The sequence below is a fragment of the Ammospiza nelsoni genome, chromosome 2 (assembly GCF_027579445.1).
Source record: "Ammospiza nelsoni isolate bAmmNel1 chromosome 2, bAmmNel1.pri, whole genome shotgun sequence".
NCBI classification, from domain to species: domain Eukaryota; kingdom Metazoa; phylum Chordata; class Aves; order Passeriformes; family Passerellidae; genus Ammospiza; species Ammospiza nelsoni.
The window spans coordinates 93,708,333-93,731,076 of record NC_080634.1 but is presented as its reverse complement, the minus strand read 5'-3'; the positions used below and the strand labels follow the sequence as shown (position 1 = coordinate 93,731,076).

The window sequence follows — 22,744 nt, the reverse complement described above, 5'->3', positions numbered from 1 at the left end:
ATGGCAGCATGCTATTTCAGGGTGTTTACTGACTGTATTGGAGGTACTGTTTGAATAGTATGTCAGTATACTGATATACCTTTGTATATCAGTGGTATAAAACTCCTAACAAGCTAATAAAGCTATTTAGTTAATTATGGATGTACTTGGGAATACCACCAAGTAATAGTATTAAATTCAATAGATTGCATACCCGTGTCCGTACAAGTCACCATAAAAGTTTAAAATACCTGCATCACTAAATGAGGTGTGTGTCTGTGATGTAGTTTTTCAAAGTTGTTTTATAATTTAAAATACCATATGGAGGTGAAGAGAAAAATATTTTTATTATATGTTTCAGATCATGATCAGAAGCATTTTCTTATTTTTGGATCGTACATATGTGCTTCAGAATTCAGTGCTTCCTTCTATATGGTAGGTATCCATGTAAGTATTCCTATAATCTTGAGAGTGTTGATGTGCTATTACATTTTCAAAGATTGAAAATAAATTTTTTCACATTATATTTGATCTATATAATAGATCTCTAAAATTTTGTGTCAGTTTATGGAGATGCATGTGTCAGCATATGTGTGTGTCATGTCCTCCTTCCCCAGGAATACTCACTATCAAGGGTGGGTAAAAGAGGAAGGCTTTTGACAAAATTCAACATTCAGCTTCTTGCTCTGTTTTTTTTAAGTGAGTCAGATACAGTGACAGGGTGCAGATTATCTTTCCAACTCTGGTCACTTGATGATGCTTTTGTACTTTCAGCTCACCATGGTCACATCTTTGGGCATTGTGCTTTAAAGCATCCCCCCCTAAGGGGCATTTTACATCATTCCCAAGCAAACAAACCCAGGCTTTGCCAAAAATTTCTGGTACTGCTACTACTTTATCTGAAGCACCCTCCCCACCAAAAAAAAAAAAAGTAGATAAAGTACTGAAGTAAGAGCTTGTCTTTTCCCTCCCTGGCTGGCTGCTGTGCTCTTGTGCCTTCCTCATGGTGTCTGAAGAGCCTGGTGTCTTTCTCCAGCCTCTTGCTTGTCCAGTGGACATCTTTTGTTCCCAGCTTCAGCAGTTTTCCTCCAACTCTTTGTGTTAGGCTTCTTTTTACTAAACATTGGTGACAAGGTCTGTTCATACTTTGTCTTATTTTTCTCCTACTGGTAAAATTCCTTTTATTGAAATCCTGATGCATGTGAAGAAGTCAGAGGTAACAAGTTCTATCTAGGATTGCTCAGTTTTCAATATTTAACAGTTGGCTGCTTCATGGCATAGAGGCACCATTCCTCATCATCTTAGAATGAAACAGGAATCTGATAGAGGCGGTAAGATCCTAAAGATACAAAGAATTCATGCTTTGAACAAAACTTATGAATTACACATAGAATGTCTGATCCAGGGAATTTTATATTAAAGGTACATGATCAGTTTTGTTTGGTTTTTTATTTAATGAGTAGAGAAACTTATAGTCTGTTATGTGAAAGTTGGGCAGGCTGGTAACAGTTCTCCACTGAAGTGTATGCCTCTGGTAGCATGTGATCTGGTATTTTTAGGATAATTCTTGTTACAGTTTTGTTAGAGGATGGTATCAAAAAGACTACACACACCATTAATATATTTTTTCTGTATAATATATATACACACTATATATTTTAAACATATATATGATTTTTTCAAAAGAATCAACAGTGTGACTAATTTTCAATATTTACATAGGGATATGGGGCTAGAGTTATTTAGAACCCATATCATTAATGACAAGCAAGTTCAAACCAAGACTATTGATGGAATTCTCCTGCTGATCGAGCAAGAACGAAATGGTGAAGCTGTGGACAGGAGCTTGCTGCGGAGTTTGTTGAGCATGCTGTCAGATCTACAGGTGAGTACAGCCAAATTCACTAGTAACAGCTTGGTTTAGAAACACAGTGTGGATTGCTGAGTTGTGTTTTGTTCAAAAATTATCCTGTTCACCTAGTAAATGTGTGTAAAATCTGGCTATTACATTGGTATGATTGCCTTTTTTACTCCATGTGCAATCTTGTACTGTTTTTAAAAGAGACCTCTTGGCCTGTTTTCCTTAGCAGAGGTAATGGCCTCAGATCTTAATACATTTGCAGTATTTTGTCTGTCTTAATCACTCACTGTCTCATCCTAATGCCAGATAAATGTAGGAACAGAAAAATCCCTCTCTGTCACTGTAAAAAGGTGTCACTTTTTGGAGTCCAGATCTTGGGTCTGTATCACAAAAACATCACTCTGCTGGCAACTTCTTAGAAATGCTGAGGATAGAATGGGATGCCATATTAAGGCCAAGGTTTTCAGATAGATCAAGTCAAGCTGCAACTTACTGGAACTTTCCATGAGCAGAGATAGTAAGCACCAAGGAGACTGACAAGTGCTGTGCTTCGGGCTTCCACATAGGTTGTCCTTGAGTTAAGGTTGCAGCCTTGTGTGATCTGCAGTGAGACTTTGGAGCTATCCTTCATTCCTAAAACCTGCTCAGGTTGCTCCATTTCAGAGTGGCAGTACAGCATTACAAAACTGGCTGAAGGTTTGAAGGAGTTTGAAGAGGCAGGCTACATAAAAAAGCCCTTTCTGGTTAGGCAGCTTACCTGGTTTTCTGCCTTTCATGTTAATCCTCTTGACTTTAATCTGTAGCTTCCTCTCTCATCCCAGAAAAACTAGTCTGTTTGAGAGAGAAGCCATTGAAAAAAAATATTAGGTTTTTGAAAGTGATAGAATGGTTTGGGTTGGAAGGGGCCTTAAAGATCATCTGTGACGGTGTTCACAGGGGTCTTATGATGAGGGAAGAGACAAGCATCTGACTCTATATTTCAAAAGGCTTGATTTATTATTTTATGGTATATATTACATTAAAACTATACTAAAAGAAGAAAAAGTTTCATCACAAGGCTAGGCTAAGAATAGAAAGGAATGATAACAAAGGTTTGTGGCTCAGAGTCTGAGCCAGCTAGGCTGTGATTGGCCTTTAATTACAAATATCCACATGAGACCAATCACAGATGCACCTGTTGCATTCCACAGCAGCAGACAATCACTGTTTACATTTTGTTTCTGAGGTCTCAGCTTCTCAAGAGGAAAAAATCCTAAGGAAAGGATTTTTCATAAAGAGATGTCTGCGACAATCATCTAGCTCCAACTTCCCTGCATTGGGCAGAGAACCTTCAACTAGTCCTTAAGAGACAAAAAGTGGTCAGAATGTAATGAATTTTACAGCTTTGTTATGTGTTTTGGAAAAAATATTTTCTTCTATTCTTCCACCACACTCAAGGAAAATTCCCTTTTTCTTTCCACTGTCCCTCTGTTTACATATGAATCTATAGTTCCTCAGACTGTTACAACTTTTTCTTTATGTAGTTGTTCTTTCTGGCTTATTTCCTTTCTATAGTAAACTGGTAGTCATTATGCAGAGATTTTTTTAATGTCTATGTTTGTTATTGGTGCCTTTTGTGCACACCTCATTTGTTCCCTGTAGAAGAAGTTCACCTTATTTGATATAATTCATTTTTCCTGGGCCACTGAGAGAAACTTAGCAGATCTGAAGATGTGTTACTCAGCATATTAATATTTTACTGATGACAATTATCTGGTTTGTGCTAGTTGGAAGGAGTTTTTTGCTACAGAAATATGAGTGGGAGTTTAGATCTTGGGTGAATTGGATGTCATTGCTGTGATGTTGGGTACTGGTGTTGGGCTGTGTACCTTAAACAGAAGCTTTTTAATTTAGACTGTTCAAGTACTGATGACTGAAACAAATTGTTGCTGCTCTGGGAAGCTAGTTCTGAACTCAATCATTCTGAAATCAGTGGGCAAACAGAAAACTTGTTAATGTAATGTTACATTGACATTTCTCACAGCTGTGTACTTCCTTAAAATTTTACTTGCCCTCTTACACCTGACTAACAAAAATGATACTGTTACTGTGAGCTTAATGTGTGTAACTACATTGATTTCTTGAGCCAGGTTTACAAGAAATCATTTGAACAGAGGTTTCTGGAAGAGACAAATTGTTTATATGCTGCAGAAGGCCAAAGATTAATGCAGGAAAGAGAGGTAGGTGCATGTGGTTGATGATGGCTTTTATGTTAGTTGTATCAACTCTGGGATTACATAAGAACTTTGGTAGTGCCGTGGTGTATTATCCAGTGAAATTTACTGGCACACAGGTATTCAAAACACAGTATGTTGATATGGACCATGGTATTGTATCAACAGAGCAGACCCCAGGTTGTACTGGAATTTGATAGATACAATTGTGTAGTAACACAGTGACATTTTTGTAGCTAAAGTCACATTATCAACTATAGTACCTTTAATATGAAGTAACATTGATTAATAAAAATACAGATTATGCAGTACATAACATTCTGGTGGAATAGTCCTTTCCAATTAATGTACTCTTTTAAAAATGTAATTTGTCATAGAACAAGATTAGCTGCCGTTCATACCTCTATAGTTGAACTGATCATTCTCTTGTCTTGTTAGGTCCCAGAATATCTTCACCATGTTAATAAACGTTTGGAAGAAGAAGCAGACAGAGTTATAACATATTTAGATCATGGCACACAGTGAGTACAAATTTTTTTTTTTTACTGTAAGTCAAGCATTCTTCATAAATCAGTATGATTATCTATGGTTGTAGAGACACTGAAATAATGTCTTCATTATCTTACAGATAGTGTCTTGTTGAGAGTGCTTATGAAATAGCTTGTTTTTTTAAGACTTTGGTTTTATCAAAAGTTAGTTCCTTAAAATAAAAGTATATTTTCAGTAAGAAAGAAGACATATGTTCAGAAATATTAATTCTGTATAGTGCATTTTAAAAAAATTGTATAAGACCTCAAATTTCCATTATCAAAACAGCAGCTGATTTTAGCCATTCATGAACTGATAACATCTTTAACTACAAATCTCTTGAGGGAAGGAAAGACTCATTAGAAAAAAAAGCAAAACCACGAACAAACAAAAACCCAAACAAAATCTGAAAAAACCCAGAAGGGCAGAGGTCATGAGTATCGTTTTTAAACAGTCCAAGGTGTGAGCTTAACAGTGCATCAACTGCTGCCAATGCACTGTGTGAGGTAGCTTGTCCTTTTTCATGTGGGTTTTAAGTAATAGTTTGTGTTTTGTTAAATTAACACACTCCTGCAGGAACTGGCACTACATAAATCCATATAGAATTTGTCTGTAGCAAGTGGTTGCTTTTTTTCTTTAGTTAAGAATGTGACATTAAATTTATTGGGTTTTAGTCTTCTGGAGGATTTATTGGCATGTCATTTGGTGTCTAAAACGATTACTGAATAAAAATTATATTTTATCTTCAGACATTTTATATAGATGTATAGATATACACGTGTGGTGTGTGTCATGGCACATATTTGAACTTGGATCTTCCTGTAAATGCTGATTGCAGGGTGACTAGCTTTTTCTGGTGAAATCACTCATATTGAAATATGTGGAACTTTCTGTTTATAAAGTTATAGCAAATATATGCATTTATTTACTGTTTAGGTTTAAAAAAATAGGTTGATACCATTGCATTTTCAGTCTCGGTAGACATCAAGTGCTTGCATTGAATCTCACCCTTAAGGGCTTAGAAACCTACTTTTAGTAGGGTTCATGCTAATTTTCTCCCCTTGCATTAAGAAATAGCAGTTGTTAAAATTAGAGCACTTGAGTGTTCCTGGGATCATATTGTTTCTCTGTGTGTGCATGAAAACAGCAGAAAGGATGCTATTTAGCAGGATAAAGGATGCTATTTAGTTGCAGCTGGCTTGATCTTGAGATGGAAACAGTACTTCTAGGACAAACACCATTCCAAATACTTCAGACAGCACCTGGGACAACACAAGTGTGTTGTTGCAGCCCACAGGGGGATTCTTTCAGCCCAGCAGTACATGCTGCTCTGGACAGCTGACCAGTTTGTGTGTCACCTTGTCAGTCAGTAGGTGACCAAGGTACATGGCTTTGAGGTCATACAGAAGGTACCTTCTGACTCCTTCCTTAGCCAGGAGAAATACTGATTTTGATTGCTTGCTAGGATGTAGTGCTTAGCGTCTTGGCCTCAAGCAGATAAATTGTCCCTTCTCCTGTACTCAGAATAGGTCTTGCAGGGCAGGGGGTGGTATTTCATACAACCCTGTTGGAAACAGCCAGCAACTGCAGGTAGCGGTAGTTGGAAATGGCAGGAGATATGGAAAAATGGCCATGTGTGTTAAAAACAAGGGTCTGTTTAAACAGCATTTCATGTTCACTTATGACCACTGAAAGGAACAACTAGAGGAAATGTCTGTGATGCCCTGACACTCTCCTGGAATCTGCCTGTTTTCAGCTCAGTGTATTTATTTTCTGAACGTGCTGGTGTTTGTGTCTTTGTATCTCAGAAATACTTGCAGTCTCTGATAGGGATTCACATCAGCTTTTCTGTCTGTGCCAGGCTTTGACAAAGGGCTCCACAGGTGATAAAGTGCCTCCTTTTAAGTCTGGTGCCCAGTAGCATTGCTGATGACCCCAGTTCCTTCATTGAAAATAAAAGTGATCTGTCAGCTCCCTTCAGCCCTTTCCTGCCTGTTAATGGTATCCCTAAGTCTAGACATTGCAGTTGTCTCTCTTGTAGCTGCTGCTGCATGTTTTGGTCATCCCTGCTTCCTTCTCTGACCCTTTCCAAATGAAGGACCTAAACTGGTGTGTTGGGTGGAAGGTCAGGCATGTCACTGATGGCTGTTTCAGGAAAGAGGGTGTGTTAGCAAAGGTACCCTTTCAGCAAAAGTGAATCCTCCTGCAGGAACGACTGCCATCAGTCCAAGCTGAGCACCTCTCTTTCAGGAAATCCCAATTAAGGTTCTGAGAACCAGTTTTGTAATACTTAATCCATAAAGAAATAGTTGGTCTTAGGTTGTTCCATTCTAAGCAGGGTAGAAGTTTAAACATTGGAATTAATTAATGAAGTGCCTTTGCACTTCAGACATTTATTTTAGCTTTTAGGTGATGAAAGGTGTAAGGAAAGACTTCCCTTATTTTTCAGTCCTGTCTAAAATGCATATATAAAGGTAAAAAGTTGGGCATATTCAAGGAGAAATTTAGAAGTTTTTCCAAATTTGTGTCTTGTGCCTCTTGCTCAATTTATGCTTGTGAGCATACATAACACAATTAGCTGAAAATTTTACAATTAGCTGAATTAACATAAGTAGTATTATTTTGGTTTGAACTTCAAACCCTTGGAGGTTTTTGGGTGGTTTGCTTGTTTGTTTCCAGAACTCAATGACTTTTTTCTAGTTATGCTTTTGTATTGACTTTTGCAATGTAAGCTTCTCACTTCTGCTGTATAAGGAATTTCATTTTCTCAATTTATTTTTATTTTTAAATTACATACACAATTTATTGTTCTTATATAATGTGATGGTTTTTGTCTTAATTTGTAACCTGTAAGTATAAAATTGTTGGGTTTTTTTGCATTATAATATAAGTTATGCACAACTACACTGTGACAGAAGGCAACTCTTTATAGTGTAATGCTTCTAATATTTTTTCTTGTATAATTCAGGAAACCACTGATTGCATGTGTGGAGAAGCAGCTTCTAGGAGAACACTTATCAGCTATTTTGCAAAAAGGTATTTTTTAAAATAATTGTAATCTTTGATTAGCAGTGGAATCTCACACTCTGCAATAGCTATAAATTCCATGGCTTTTACTTCAGAAGGTATATTAGTCATGGGAAAAACTTCCACAGACACAGAAGACCAATCCTGGGATTGTTACCCTCACTGTGAGAAGTAAATGGTGTATTTGGAAAGAAATGTCTAAAATCTAATTCCATATTTGTAAAGGCTGCTAAGCCTCTAAATCTCCTTTAACTTGCAGCAGTGGGCTTAGGAATTAAACCTTGGAACGGTTTCTTTTCCAGAATTATATAAACTGCTAAATGAGAGCTGCAGTTACTGTTGTAGCTTCTTGTATGTGATAATCACACATCTCAAGTGCAATAATTTCAAATATTCTTGTGATTGTGTAGTTTAAGAATCATGAGTTACTGGAACTGGCAGCGTTTGAGGCAATGAGCTTTCATATGCCTTTGTCTGTCCCTTTTGTCTGGAAATTTCAGATAAGAACTGCAGCCTTCTTAGGAGGTCCTTATTCATACATTAGTGTGTTCAAATTGCCATTTCTTTGTTCCTCTAAAATTTTAATATCTCCTTTTTTGCTTAATTTCTGGGTCTGTTCAGTATTCACTGATCTTTGAATACTTGAAGTTATTTTTTCTTTCACTTGCAGTAGCCATATTTTAGGTTTTAGATCTTCTAGCAAATTGTCCTTACATCTGTGTTTTCTTTTATGTTGCAAAACAAATGTCCCTGGTAGTCTGGTATCTTCAAGCTCCCTCACATCTATGTTTAACACTTTCATGTTATACATACCCTTTCTATGTCTTTTTTTTGTCCCTTTTAAAGATGAATTATGCTCAGTTTTATCTCAACTACGCTGGGAATAGCTTGTTTCACTGTTTTCAATACATTTATAGAAATAAGCTTGGTCACTTCATCTTAGCTATTCTTAAACTTATAAACAGAAGGTAAAAATAATTATATTTTGCTGATATGTGTTAATTTTGCTTGCTCTTTAATTCAAGTATGATTAAGTAACTTTTCCAATGATATGCTTGTTTATCAAGTGGCTTCAGCAGAAAGTATGTGGTCTTGTTTTGAACTGAACTTTTTCTTGGTTTACAATGTGTATGAGCCATCCATGTAAATATGGAGAGACTTTTACATTTTGTGAGCTCTCTGCTTACTGTGCTTCATGACTCCAGGATTGTCAGATCAGGTTTTGCATTCTATGTCTCTACTGGAAAAAAATAGTAAAAAAGCTTCTATTATCACTTGACTTGCTTAGTTTTCTGTATTTGTTTGATCTAGGACACGTTTTAATTTGCTTATGACATCTTAGTATTCTGTGTGAGTAGAAGACGACACTGGTTTTTGTAGGTTTTCTTCATGAAGTCAAGGAATGTGAAGTAATCTGTTTGCAGGAGTAAAAACCTTAAAAATGCAGGGTCTGTATAAGAAACCTTTTTTCCCTTACATTAGTATAACTGCTGTTGACTAGATATTTGGGGTCAGATCTAGTGGTGGGGGTTTTTTTTGTGAGTGAATAGATTTTCCCAAGGCTATAGCAGTGCTTTCTGGAAGCTCTCTGAATCCTTTTATCAGAGGACTTTGCTGCATATCCTTTTTGTTTGTCAAATGTGTGACTAAATATTTTTTTCAGTTGCACAGCTCATATTAAAGGAAGAGGGAAGGCTTTATGTTGCTATCTAGCTTGTAATAAAGCAGATAGTGTTCTTTAACTGAATAGGAGGTGTATTTAACTGAATAGGAGGTAATGGGATGGGCTTTTCTTAATTAAGAGAGCTGGGGTTATTCAGCATGGAAAAGAGAAGGCTCCCAGGAGACCTCACAGTGACCTTCCAATGCTTAAAGAGGGCTTATAAAAAAGAGGGGGCAGATGGTGATAGGTCAAGGGGGAATGGTTTTAACCAAAAGATGAGAGATCTAAGATGAGATGTTAGGAAGAATTTCTCTACTGTGAGGCTGGTGAGTCACTGGAATATGTTGCTCAGAGAAGCTGTGGATGCCCCATCCCTGGAAGTGTTCAAGGCCAGGTTGGAAGAAGATGGGAGCAGCCTGGTCTGGTGGAAGGTGAACCTGCCAACAGCTGGGGATTGGAACAAGATCTTTCAATCCAAGCCTTTCTGTGATTCTTTGATTTCCAGGATTTTAACTCCATGTTCAATGAAAAGAGAGCACTAAAACTGTGTATTTGGGACTGTGTAGTCCATTGTCTTACATTTAAAATATGTCTTCTGATATCTCAGAAGTTCAGCAAATCTCAGAAAAAAAAAAAAAAACCAGCAGATAAAAGTTTACCTGGCATCATTCTTGCACATTGCTTGCCTTTCTGAACATGTATGTAAATTACAATATACAGTGAAAGTATTTTTAAGCTGAAGAATATAGCAGAATATGGGATATTTTGGCAGTGATTCACAAGTCAGTTTTTCATATAATTTAAAAATTAGCATTAATGAAATATATTTGGTGAAATAGGACAGTTGTATAGTGTCAGCTACACTGATGGTGGGAATTGTCAACCTCTGTAAAATCAAGCTGTTTGTTTTTAAAAAAACTGTCATAAATCTTTGGTGCTATGCTCTGGTATTACTAAAGCCTCTGTAACTGACACCAGAGTACTTCTGATTACACTGGAACTACATACATACTCTCAAATGGGAAAATGTGTATGAAGTTACTTGCTTGTTACATTCTTTGGGCTTCACTTCTCCATTTGTTAGCCCAAAGCTTAGCCTCATGTAGAGTGAATCAACAAAGCAAAAGTTGCTTGAAATGAATTTGTAATCTTGTGTTATTCCATTGGTAGGAGTGTAGGTTGTTCCCAGCACATTCTTAATCTAAACACCTGGCTCACCATGCTCCACAGGAAAAAATCGTGTGAAGTATTTATCATTACTGTAATTTTAGGGCAGTTTATTTAGCTTCCTGTTGTCTCTAGTGGTTCTTGATGAAACTATACCCTTGAAGTCAAGGTCTCTTCATAACCATTCTGCAAAAGGCTCACGATCACCACCTTGTTGGGAAAGCATTTCAGTTGGTAATGCTGGTATATTCTCTACTAGAGAATATACTGGTATATTCTCTAATAGAGATATCCTCTGATATATTTCTAATTGTATTTATGTAACTGTATTCAAATTTCCTTTTTTTCTAATTAAATTTTTTTTAGGACTTGATAGCCTGCTTGATGAAAACAGAATATCAGATTTGACCCAGACATACCAGCTGTTCAGCCGGGTAAAAGGTGGGCAGCAGATCCTTCTGCAGCATTGGAGTGAATACATCAAGGTATGTCAATGATCTATTACTAATGTAAAAATTTGTGCTGTTACAAATTTCCTCTGTCAAAGCCAAGAATAATATATAGGTGTATCACCAAATTTCTGTTTTAAGTAAATATGGGGAGGGATGTTAATGCTTCTGCCTCAGTAACAATCCCATGATAAGAAACAGCAACACCTACTTTGGTTTTAAATTTCTACTTGGAAGCTGCTTTCTTTATAGGTTTGAACATTATACAGGATGTTTTTGATTGCATTGCTTTAAATAGAACCACATGCACATGTGTTTAGACTATGCTGGACTGTACTATGTGTTGTTTTGCTGCAAATACACTCAAGTGTTTACATACCTGCAAAACCTGTTATTGTGCTGCAGCTTAGGCAGTGCTACTTGTAACCAGCCTACAACAATGTTGATGGATTTTAAAGCTGTTGGGAAGGGAATGCTCCTGTTGAAAATAATCCATCAGTCCTGTGTAGATGGTTTTAGTTTGTTTGTTAGGCATAACATCCATAGAGTATGCTGCCCCAGAGAGCTTGCACTCTAGTGCTCTTGGAAGATGAAGGCAGGAAAGTGTCACAGGCAATTTTTCTCCCTGGAGTTGATAATTCCTGATGTCAGGGCTCTCCCCTGAACTGGCCATGTGTTCATCAACCCTCAGGATTAAGTGCACAATATCAGTTAATTCCAGAGGTGCATTTTCTGCATGCCTATGTCTGGAGCTCAGCATGATCCACCAGTGCTGCAGCTCATGGTAATGGAACATGGTTACCCTCTGTCCCAGGACTGAGGAGGAGTTTATTCCTTAGGATGTTGCCAATTGAATGGTGGTGCTGTGGCTGAGGAGGATCTTCTTTCTTCTTCCTTTCTCCCAGACCATGCTCATCACTTAATCCTAGTGCTGCCTGCCACTACACAGGCTCTCCTGTGATCTGTTTTATCACAATACCTGGGCAAGGTCAGCTTAATCCCAGGTTTAGTGAGCTAAGGAGACTCACAGAAAAGTCCATGTGCTGGTCCAAGGAAAGAAGTAGGAGTTCAAGATGGGAAAAGGAATAAGGAAAGGAATCTCTCATAACAGCTGTTAAATTGGGTTATCATACCCTGTGTTTCACAGAGTCAGACTTCTTACAGCTTTAAGATGGTTATGTACCCACTCAAAAACCTAGAAAACCTTTTCTGTAAGTGTCAGTAAATCTCCCTCCAAACATTGTGTGACAGTGAAGAGAGCCTTCAAGAACTTCTACTGTTTATCTTGTGAGCCAGTTTACTGTGGTAAGGGTCTGTGTTCCATTGCAGTCAGCCTTTTGTGAATTCAGAGGTGCCATTTGGCTTTTTGCATCTAGGTTTGCTGTTTCAGAATGGGGGGCAGCCTTGCAATTTATGAATGTACCTGGTAGAGACTGTGAGATGCTGAAATGTTGTGTTAATGTAGGGGAAATTGTGACAAGTGGAAGATCTGATGGACTGGCTGACCATCAGAGGTCTCTTCCAGCCCAAACTGTTCTGTGATTCTGTGATACACATGTTGGTTCTGAGTACCTTGGGAGCCTTGTGTTCAGCTTTACTCTGAAATGGTACTTGAGCAAGATCTCCATGAAAGATGACAGTAGCTAATTCGATAATGAAATGGAAATTCTGAGGCTGGAGAAGAACTTCCCCCATCTCTTCTACTGTTGTTGACTAACATACTTCAGTTGGCCAAAATGTACCCTTTGATTACTGTTTTGCTTTTGCTGTGCCCCCTTTCTCACTTTGGAAAACTGATCATTCAGTCCAGGGCACTGATCAGTGTTACTAAGCAAATGTTAATTGTCCAGTAGGTGAAAATCCTCCTTTACAGGATATTTTAGATATCCATTAGACAAATGGTGTTCTGTCTCTCAGATAATAAATGTAGGAGCAGGAAGAGAAAGTCAGGTCTGTGGCTGTTTCTTGTGCCTGAGAAAGTTTTGTTTCCCTGCAAGTCAGCTAGGACCATTTTGGTTTAGAGCACTTGATGAAAAAGAAATCTTTGAGGGCTCAGCTGCAGCCCTCAAAGTTTTGCTACCTGTTTAATCAGTTAAGCTCTCTAGTGGGTTTAATAAAAACAGTGCAAAGTTTTCCTTCATACTTAACATTTCTGAGGCAGTTTCCATTTAATTTATTTTACATGAATCATAGTTCTGTATCTCACTGTGAACTTGCACATCATAGTCATGTCTACTGTATATTTTTTTTACTTTTGTCTTAAATGTAAAATAATCTTTAAATCAAGCACTAATGTTTGAAATCCATCAATGTGTCTAGTTTTTATTTTGAATTTCAATGCATCTCATTTTTTAAAAACTTGAAGTCATAAGTAGTTCTGTAAATAAATTCATTTTCCTATGATACTTTTTATAAGGGTAAATATGGCTGTTGGGGGAGATAGGTAGCACTCTGAAGTATTTTACTATCAAAAGTGTTTGTTTTACAGAACTTTGGGACAACAATAGTGGTTAATCCTGAAAAAGACAAGGATATGGTGCAAGAGCTACTAGATTTTAAGGATAAAGTGGACCATATCATAGAAGTGTGCTTTCAGAAAAATGAAAAATTTATAAACTTGATGAAGGAGTCCTTTGAAACATTTATCAACAAGAGACCAAATAAGCCTGCAGAATTGATAGGTACACAAATATTTTTCTGTAAAATATTTCAAAAATCTATAGAAAGCATGGTAATGCTGCTGAGTGTGCTAGTGCAATAGTGGTGCAGTCGCATTCTGCTTTAGGAGACTGGTTTGGGGACAGCCCTGAGAGCCTGGGTGTGCTGCCAGGGGCTGCTGCAGCTTGTGTCACCTCCTGTCCCTGCACTGCTGCTTGCCCAGGGCCTGGTGCTAACAACTGCTCGCTGCAGCACGGGGCTGCCACGGGAGGAACTGCCCAGGGGGAGAGCAGCTGTGGCAAGTAAAGGGGAACTGGCTTTAACTGTGGTAGTGGAGGAGTTCTGTGGGTGCTCTGGATATCTCAGAAAGGAGTAAGTGCAGCCCATCCATCTGCCTTGAAGGCTGAAGTTGAGTTAACAATTTTAAAGCCTTCAGATACAAAGAGTTTTAATAGAGGGAAAAAACCTCACTGCCTTGACAGGAGAACTTGTGCTTATTAAGGGGAAAGATAATAACAAATACTTTAAAAATATTTTTTAGCTTATCCCTGATTGGGCAAAAGCTATCCTGACAGTCTTGCCTGCTGAAAAACTGGAGCTGTGGCATTTTACACCAGGAGAGGATCCTGCTCCTTGGTTGTTTGTTTTTCCTCTGTACTTTGTTTTGCCTTTATTTGGCTGATTTTGCTGTCTTCGTTCTAAAATCAGCTTTATGTAGGATAGATTGCACAACACAGTGATACTGGTTAAAGCCATTATATGGGCTGTTGTCATTTGTGGATCATGGTGTCCCAGCTCCCACAAAGGTTTTCTTCTTACACAGAAGGTTGTATAAGGATACTAACATGGCTTAATAAATACTTAGCTAAATTCAAGGCTTAACCTTATTTCTGGCATTCTGAAACTACTAACTGGAAAGCATTGCTTCTGTTAAAATTTTAATATGCTCCTACCAAGGAGCATGAGGGACATGGTAAAGATGTATAAAAATATAGTCCTCTTTATGTTGTTTGTTTCTGTTTCTCATAAAATACATTCATATACATTGTACACTTCCAAAACATTGTCTTTCAACAAGTAATGTGCTTGTATAACACAAAATCTGGGAATTTTTAATGTATTAATTTTAATTATTATACTGTGTTAATTTTTTGCCTTGGACTATTCCTTTTTGCAGTACCTTTCCATTATATATAGTAGGGCTCCAGTAATATTCCAGTAATACAGTAGGGCTCTGTCATTCCACTGAACACAGGGATGGGAAAATAGAAAATGTAGTGCTTATCCTGTGTTTTAACATATATTAGTACTTAACACATAGCAATATTTCAAGCAGGAGATGTTTAAGTTGGTTATTTTAGATCTATTTTTTAAGCTGTTATCTAATTTCATTTATTTGTAGCAAAATATGTGGATTCCAAGTTGAGAGCTGGTAATAAAGAAGCAACTGATGAAGAGCTGGAAAGAATCCTTGACAAAATAATGATCATATTTAGATTCATTCATGGTAAGCAATAGCAGTTCACTGTTGATGCAATTAAAACCGTTCCCTTTGCTATTAGCAGGGCTGCTTTCCTCTGAGTGGGAGATCTTTTTCAGCATGATTTTCTGCTCAACTCTGTCTTTAATTCAGGTTGCTTTACTCTTGAAGGAGCACAATAAATATACAGGGTAAGACAAATGGTTCTGTGGAGATTGGCGAGTTACAGACCTTTCAGAGTCTTGTGAGTGGAGACCTAAGAGTTGGAGGTGTTGCTGGAAGTTTTTTAACATAAATTAACCATGGCTGTAACCACAACTTCTCCTCTAATGACAGTACAGACTTTGCTGTCCAATTATGTATGTTGTAGGTACAAAGAATGAAAGCTCAGCAGCTTTCCTTGACTTCTCTTTTCTCCTGATAGCTGAGAAGGAACACAGAGGAGGGTTCAAAATGACAGGAAAAAGTGTTATTGCTGAGTTTCACTGCCTTTGAAATGCATTTCCCCCATGAATTAGCAAATCCCCCCGTCTTAGCAAAAACCTTGAATGTGTTAGGATTTTTTTTTTTCTAGATTGGCTATCAGAAAAAACAGTGGTCTAATCCAATATAGAGGGATTGTCACTGCTCTGGGGGAGGTGGAATGTGTCCTGGGCTGGGGTGGAATAGCAGGAATTACCTAATTCTGTATTAGTTTGTCTGACATCTGTGGGGTTCTCTCCTCATAAAAATCCCAAACAAGTACAATATGATGGGAAAGCAGTTGAGTCATAAAGTAGTATCATTCGCATAATTGAATCATAATTGCAGCATTTTGTCAGATGGAGATGGTGAATGAAAACAGTTGAACTGGCAGCTTGTCAGCCCAAGAGAATAATTTTTGTTAATCTGAAACTTTCACCAACTCTTTTTCTCATCATAGTTTTTGTAGTACTGAGCTAAAAGCATGGATTTTATTTTGAGCTGTCTGGTACATAAGAGCTCTTTCAAGAACAGATGATAATTAGTAGGTAGTTTCTGGGTATTGGCCTTTTTGATAATATCTTGATGCAGCTGGTTCATGAAACTTCATCAGGACAGGATGGGGAAGGAAGAAGACTACTATAAGATGCCCAAATTGGAAGCTGTTCACAAGGAATTGCGAGGGGCTGCTGTAGGCAGCACAAGTAGTGCCTTGGGTTACAGCAAAATTGTTCCTCTTAAAAGGGAAACACCTTGCACTGTCATATGGGAGAAGTTTGTGGGTATCTACATGACTCTTTCATTTCAAAAGGCTATTGGCAAACCATGTGAGAAGACTTCTGCTAAATTTTCTTTCCCTTAGGCTTTTAAAATATATTCTTTAATATATAGAAAACCTCCCCCCCCTCCTTTTTTTTTTTTTTTCTTAATAAGTCAGACCAGTGGAGGGAAAATATTATTCTGGACCCCAGAGTAATTTCATTTGATTTGTAGCTGATCCAGTGGGAAATACAGGGCAGCTCAAGTTCCTGGGGCAGAATAAAAAGAAATAAGTAAACGTTTAGCAAAATATGTTAGAAATTATTAAAATATAAAAAGAACAAATTGTCTACATGTTTTTCTTCAGTGCTACATAATGAATATTCTGCTAATCAGCTTTTCATGAGAAAGGCTTGTGTCACAAACCTGAAGGGCAGTGATGCAGATAGAATGTATTATTTAATTTTTTTTTTTTTGTTTCAATTTCTTTACAGGGAAAGATGTGTTTGAGGCATTTTATAAGAAAGACTTAGCCAAAAGACTGCTGGTTGGAAAAAGTGCTTCAGTAGATGCTGAGAAGTCCATGTTGTCAAAGCTTAAACATGGTAGGTGTCTTCAGATGTATTAAATTTGTATTACTTTTTGGCATGCAAATTTGGAATCCCTGTTTTCTCATGCTTTTAAGTGACAAGCCAAATTTTAAGTAATAGCTGTTCAGCCCTTAAATATTAAGGGAGGATGTAAAATGTGTGTATATATATCAGACCTTTCATTATGCTCAGGAGCATCTATAAGGCTGACTTCTTAGGTATGAGACTGGTTTATTTGGTGTACCTACAGAGGAGCAAAATCCTGAAAAGGTACCTATTTGTGGGTGCTCTGTAACCTGGTAAATGTGGCTCAGCTGTCTCAGGTTAAATGTTTATCACTTAACTTCTGTGCTTCTTTGTAATTGTGGGATCTTTGGGTTTCTTTGTGTGACAGAATGTGGTGCTGCTTTTACCAGCAAACTGGAGGGCATGTTCAAGGACATGGAACTGTCAAAAGATGTCATGGTACAGTTCAAGCAGGTACATTGACTTTTGTATGCTAAATTTTTCAGTCATGAGGAGACATTTAATGGTGCTATCCCTTGGAATAAACTAAAATTAAACAAAACTGCTTTTGAGCAGGTCCTAGTAATAGTGTCTACTTGCCTTTCTGTTTATATAACAGAATTTATTTATTGTATCCAATAATTTTACAGTTTTATTTGATTCCTTTTAACATAAATTAGTCTAAATACCATACAGTAATTTAGTTGACTGACATCCTTGGAAGTCTGTGTCCCTTTGTTCTGGTAAACTGGTGCTGCTCTGATGAATTTGTTTGAACAGCCCACACCAGAGAAACTCCCTGAAGGTTGCTAAGTGCACGGAAGCTGTGCCTGTCTCAGCCCCAGAGTTTTCAGCTTGTTGGTGACTGATGAAGGCTTGCAGGAATTACTGTACATGCTCACCCTGTTGATGCATTTCTCTCTGGGTATTTGTTTTGGGGCCTTACTGAAGGCAGGATGCTGGGTTAGAGACCTGACCCAGGACAACACCTGTAATAAAATACTGTAGTCACTCTTCTGTCCCAGATTTTGCAGTCTGGCTTGACTGATGCTCTACTTCAATTACATTAAAAAGTTTTGTCTAACAGATGGAGGAGTCCAAGGGGATCTTTTTGTTCTTACAGTCCTTGCCATGGTTTCTTTTCTTTGGCTTTTTCTGTATGTGATTAAAGCTTCTTTGACCTTAGTACCCTGTATAGACAGAGGTCTAGAATGTTTCAAGGCATGTTGATCTTTTCTTTGTACTCCCAACCACTTGCTGTGTTTTGAAGTTGGGGAAGTGGTCATTAGATAGTTACTCAAAATCCTGGTAGAGCATGTCTAACCAAGGTTGTGGCCTGTAAGAATTTTTAGTTGTTACACTAATCCTAAATTTCTAACTTCAGTGTATACATTTTCTAATTTAGTATCCAGATAGCATACTTGAATAATTTTTGTCTCTTCTATTTTAGTATATGCAGAACCAGAGTGACCCAGGAAATATAGACCTGACAGTAAATATATTAACTATGGGATATTGGCCAACTTACACACCTATGGAAGTCCACTTAAATTCAGAGGTTGGTGTTTGAAATTTTCTTCTAAATATGCTTTAACAAATTAAATCATTATCACAGGGTGCATTAATGCCCTTCATTTAAAGTTTTTCTGCTAGATATCTAAGGTGTAATTTATGTAATTGTAAGGATTCCAGAATTGCAAAAAATAGAACATAGTGGATAAAGTCCACTCTTTTGAGATGATTATTTCACTCAATGTGGGTTTTTTTTTTACCTGCATAATAATATCATTGCCTTACTTAGCATTGCAGTCAGTTACTTAAAAGTTTGAAATGGGTCAGTTCACCTTAATTTAGTCAATCTTTAACTACGCTGGTTAGGCACTTTGAACTAGTCAATAGTTATGTTTTTGCAAGTTCCTTTTTTCAAAAATCCTTCATCTGTTCCCTCCAATGTGTCATACAAAACTATCCCCTGCATTTAAATAGTATTTGCTTGAAAAATGATTGTTTCCAAGTTGAGAGATTCTTGCAAAGCTCCTTCCAGTAGGGATTTAGGTTGAAATGTGTATTTGGAGTCCCTGTTTCCTACAATACCTTGTTTGATCAGAGGTATGGAAAGCACTTCAGAGGCCAGAGGTGGTAATGGGGTTCCCACTCAATTTGGAAGATATGGAAGCTCTGGTACTCTTGTTCCTGAGGTGTCTTTTTCTCTGTGGCAGACTACATCTGAAGGGTCCAAACTGAGAAACACATGATGAAAAAGGAGGGGTAGAACCCCCTTAGTTGGAAGTAAGAGGGTGTAAAGTAGTGGCATTGGACTGGAGTTCCATTGCATCCACAAACTACAGGAAGAACTTAGGAGCAGATGGTACTAGCCAGTGTAAAGGTGTGAGATGGATGCTTTTTGTCCCATGACTTCTAGGTCAGATTCAAAGTCAGGGACAAAACCAGTATCTCTTTTGAGGTTTAAAACCCTTTACAGGGAATTTATTTTACTGTTATTCAAAACAAGCAAATTAAAAACCCAAGGAAAATGCAGTTATTTTTGAATTGAGGCTTTCTTATATGCATAGTAGTACCAGTGTACTTGAGAGCAAAATGTTGCTCTTTGGGTTTTAAGTTTTTCCCACAAAAGAACCTAATATGAAACATGGTTGAAGAGAATAAAGAAATTACATGTGTGAAATCATTTGGTATCACTGCAAGATATAATGCTAGTGTTTCTTCTCTTTTCTTAACAGATGATAAAGCTTCAAGAGGTATTTAAAACCTTTTACCTGGGAAAACACAGCGGTCGAAAACTTCAGTGGCAGACCACTTTAGGACATGCTGTCCTAAAGGCAGAATTTAAGGAAGTAAGTTTGCTTACATAATGCTTTGCCTGTTAGGTTAAAATTTAAGTCAATTATTTGGAATCTAATTGTGTGTTGCATTTTTTATAAAGGTAGTAATATTTTTGTGGAGGAACAATCACAATTCAGTACTGTTATTTTGTACAGAAAGTAGGCTTTTGTTAATTAAACTGAAATACCACCTAGCTAACAAGACAACGATATTTGATAGGAATTGTTGCTCATTCCAGTAAATTAAGTTGTAATAAAGCAAAAAATTAAAACAAGAAAAAGAACACGGCAATTTTTATCTGTAATTTGGGATTGTTTTGATTGTAGAAATCCTGGTGATGCTTTTGGTATGCTTGACACAAAGAGACTGAAGGGTGTCAGTCATGTGATGGCTGTGGTTAAAATTTAAATGCTTGTTGAATATTTAACTGTTAAATAGCTGCAGTTTGTTCATATGGTTTTGTTTTATCTCATGCAGTCTCTTGCCTTGTAATAGTGCAGCTTCACTGAGCCACAGCAAAGACAGAAAAACCCTTGAATTCTTCTACCTACTCATTGTGAATGTTAACTTGAGTTAATTACAGACAAATTCACTCTTGATAGTGGCAGCACCAAAATGTCATATAGTGTAATTAAAATGAAGTGAATCATGTGAAGTAAATACCAGGCCATTCTAATGAGCTTCTGCTGTGTATTGTATTGTCACTGTTAGAGGAGCAAAAAAAGGAGATTTTATAAATATCCTGTTTCCTCAATACTACATTCAGGCAAATTGTTCTGTGTGCCAGGCATTCTAAAATGCATATCCATTCTTCTAGAAATAGAAAAATTAATGTATACTTTCTGTAACTGTCAGTTGTAGGGGATACAATAGAAGATTCTCTCTGAATATTGCTATTATATGTTGTTTCTCTTTTAGGGCAAGAAGGAGTTTCAAGTATCGCTCTTTCAGACATTAGTATTGCTTATGTTTAATGAAGGAGATGAATTCAGTTTTGAAGAAATTAAAATGGCTACTGGCGTAGGTAGGAAGAACACTTCCTTATTTTTAAATTTATTCACCAAGTGATTGGCAATTATGATTTGGTACGTGAAGGCCTAATATTAAGAAGTTTGTCACGATCATTAGGACAAACTTTATGTGCCAAAAGCATACACACACCAGAAGAGATGAGGAGAACACACTGCAGGTGTTTCTTAGTGTATTTTCTTGGTGTGTAAAATTGACCCTTCACAAAATTATTAGTAAGAGCTGTGTGGCATGTGGTACTTCTAACAACGTATTAGATTTACAAAATGTTTCACTGCAATTCTTAAAATGTAAGTGGTGATAAAGACTGTTGTGTGTACAGATTGTTTTTGCTCCTGTTCAGTTTCACATACTATATTTTGAAAATGATCTATTGTAGAATGCTCTCAGATGGGGGTGATTTAAGAGGGTATTTTCAATTGAACTGTTCTGAGAGCTCACCTGCCTGTTGCCCATTCCTGTCACTGGGGTTCCCCTTCACAGCAGGTCTGATGTGTTCAGAGCAGCACTGTGTGCTGGTGTGTACTTTGTAGCTCTCTGCCTCTGCATTTGAACCTGGAGGACAAAGAAAGCTGAGGAAGAGTACAGTTTTGTCTTTAACCATCTGCAGGATCTGTCTTGTGTTTTTATGTTTCTGGGTGGGCTTTTTTCCCTGCTTTTTTCCCTGAATTCTTACACTCTCTTGAAATAGTTCTAGCCAAAACATGGTCATCATTACTTTCTGCAAGTTTTGCATCAATCAGCAACTTATACCCTGTAGTCCTTCACATGTTGAAACTTAAGATCAACCTAATACAGCAGTACCTAAAAGAGTATTTGAGCCCTTAAAAGTACTAAAATATTGTAATATATTTACTGAAAGACTGTAAAATGGGGATACCAAGAATCCTTTTGGTTCAGAATGATGCATTGCAGAAGGAAGTACAGCCTGGGTGCTCCATTGTCTCAGTATCAGTGCTTCAAGTCACTTAGTCATCCTTTCCCTTAACAGTAAGGGAGCTGAAGAAAATCCATGCCAGTGATGATAATCATCAGGATAGTCTGGAGAGGCTCAGTAGGTTGGAGTACCATGTTTACAGAACAAACACCGGTTCATGCAAGCCTGATCCAGGTCCTGCTTTCTCATCTTGGGTTGCTGTCCCTTGGAGCTGGTATTCTGGCTGCCTGGCAGCAACAGATAAAATCTGCTGCATGGAAATCCATTCCATTATAGCACAAAATAAGGAATTCAATAGACTGTTTTTAAGGCAGGTAGATGGAATTGATAGTTGAGAGCTACCTCTATATCACTGCACTGAGCTTCATGTCTGTATTTCTCTCCCCTTTGGAAAAGTAGTATAGAAATTTAGGTTGGTGAGGACAGCTCATGGTCCATGGGGTTCCTGTGAAGCCAGGATGAATAGCACAGAATCACAGAATGGCTGGGATTGGAAGGAATCTTAAAGATAATCTAGTTCCAGCCCCCTGCCCTGGGCAGGGACACTTTCCATTAAGCCAGGTTACTCAGAGCTCCATCCAGCCTGGTCTTGAACACTTCCAGGGAAGGAGCATCCAGAACTTCTCTGGACAACCTGTTCTAGTGTCTTGCCACTCTGACAATAAAGAATTTCTTTCCAATACCTAATCTATTCTGTTTCAGTTTGAAGCTGTTCCCCCCTTGTCATGTCACTACATGGTCTTGTAATTTACAAGTCCCTCTCCATTGTTCCTGTAGGGATTAACTGGCCATGGTTGGAACCTGTGTTTTCCAATCACTGTTACAATAAATCTTCATCAGCCTCTTTAATGAGATTGTCCCTGGTGCATTAGGACAGTGAGAAAATGCATAAACTGTTACTCAAAGGAAGAATGGTCACCTTCTCTCTGATTCTGCTTCTTCACGATGTGTTATTCAAATATATTCCATGTTTTTACTTGCCTGTCAAGGGAGCCTCTAGGAGCTGTAGTTTTTACTTCTACTTCAGGGATTGATAGGTAATTGTAAATTCCTTCCCTTTGGCATCCTGTAACCTGTGACTTCACTTGCAAA

At 37.6% G+C, this 22,744-nt stretch overlaps 1 protein-coding gene across 3 annotated transcripts in view; it reads left to right on the top strand.

Annotated features, from left to right (window-relative positions):
- The window catches only part of CUL4A (cullin 4A), a 34,291-nt gene that overhangs the window by 7,741 nt on the left and 3,806 nt on the right, over positions 1–22,744 (top strand). Inside the window, exons 5-17 of one of the 3 annotated variants that reach the window (XM_059467119.1) lie at positions 341–414; positions 1,702–1,864; positions 3,970–4,059; positions 4,492–4,574; positions 7,550–7,617; positions 10,805–10,923; positions 13,376–13,568; positions 14,948–15,052; positions 16,741–16,851; positions 17,231–17,316; positions 18,293–18,400; positions 19,584–19,697; positions 20,605–20,710. In XM_059467119.1, the coding sequence (XP_059323102.1) occupies positions 341–414; positions 1,702–1,864; positions 3,970–4,059; positions 4,492–4,574; positions 7,550–7,617; positions 10,805–10,923; positions 13,376–13,568; positions 14,948–15,052; positions 16,741–16,851; positions 17,231–17,316; positions 18,293–18,400; positions 19,584–19,697; positions 20,605–20,710 (1,420 nt within the window). The remainder of the gene's footprint in view (positions 1–340; positions 415–1,701; positions 1,865–3,969; positions 4,060–4,491; positions 4,575–7,549; positions 7,618–10,804; positions 10,924–13,375; positions 13,569–14,947; positions 15,053–16,740; positions 16,852–17,230; positions 17,317–18,292; positions 18,401–19,583; positions 19,698–20,604; positions 20,711–22,744) is intronic. The other 2 variants (XR_009417963.1, XM_059467120.1) reach the window with 2 other exon arrangements.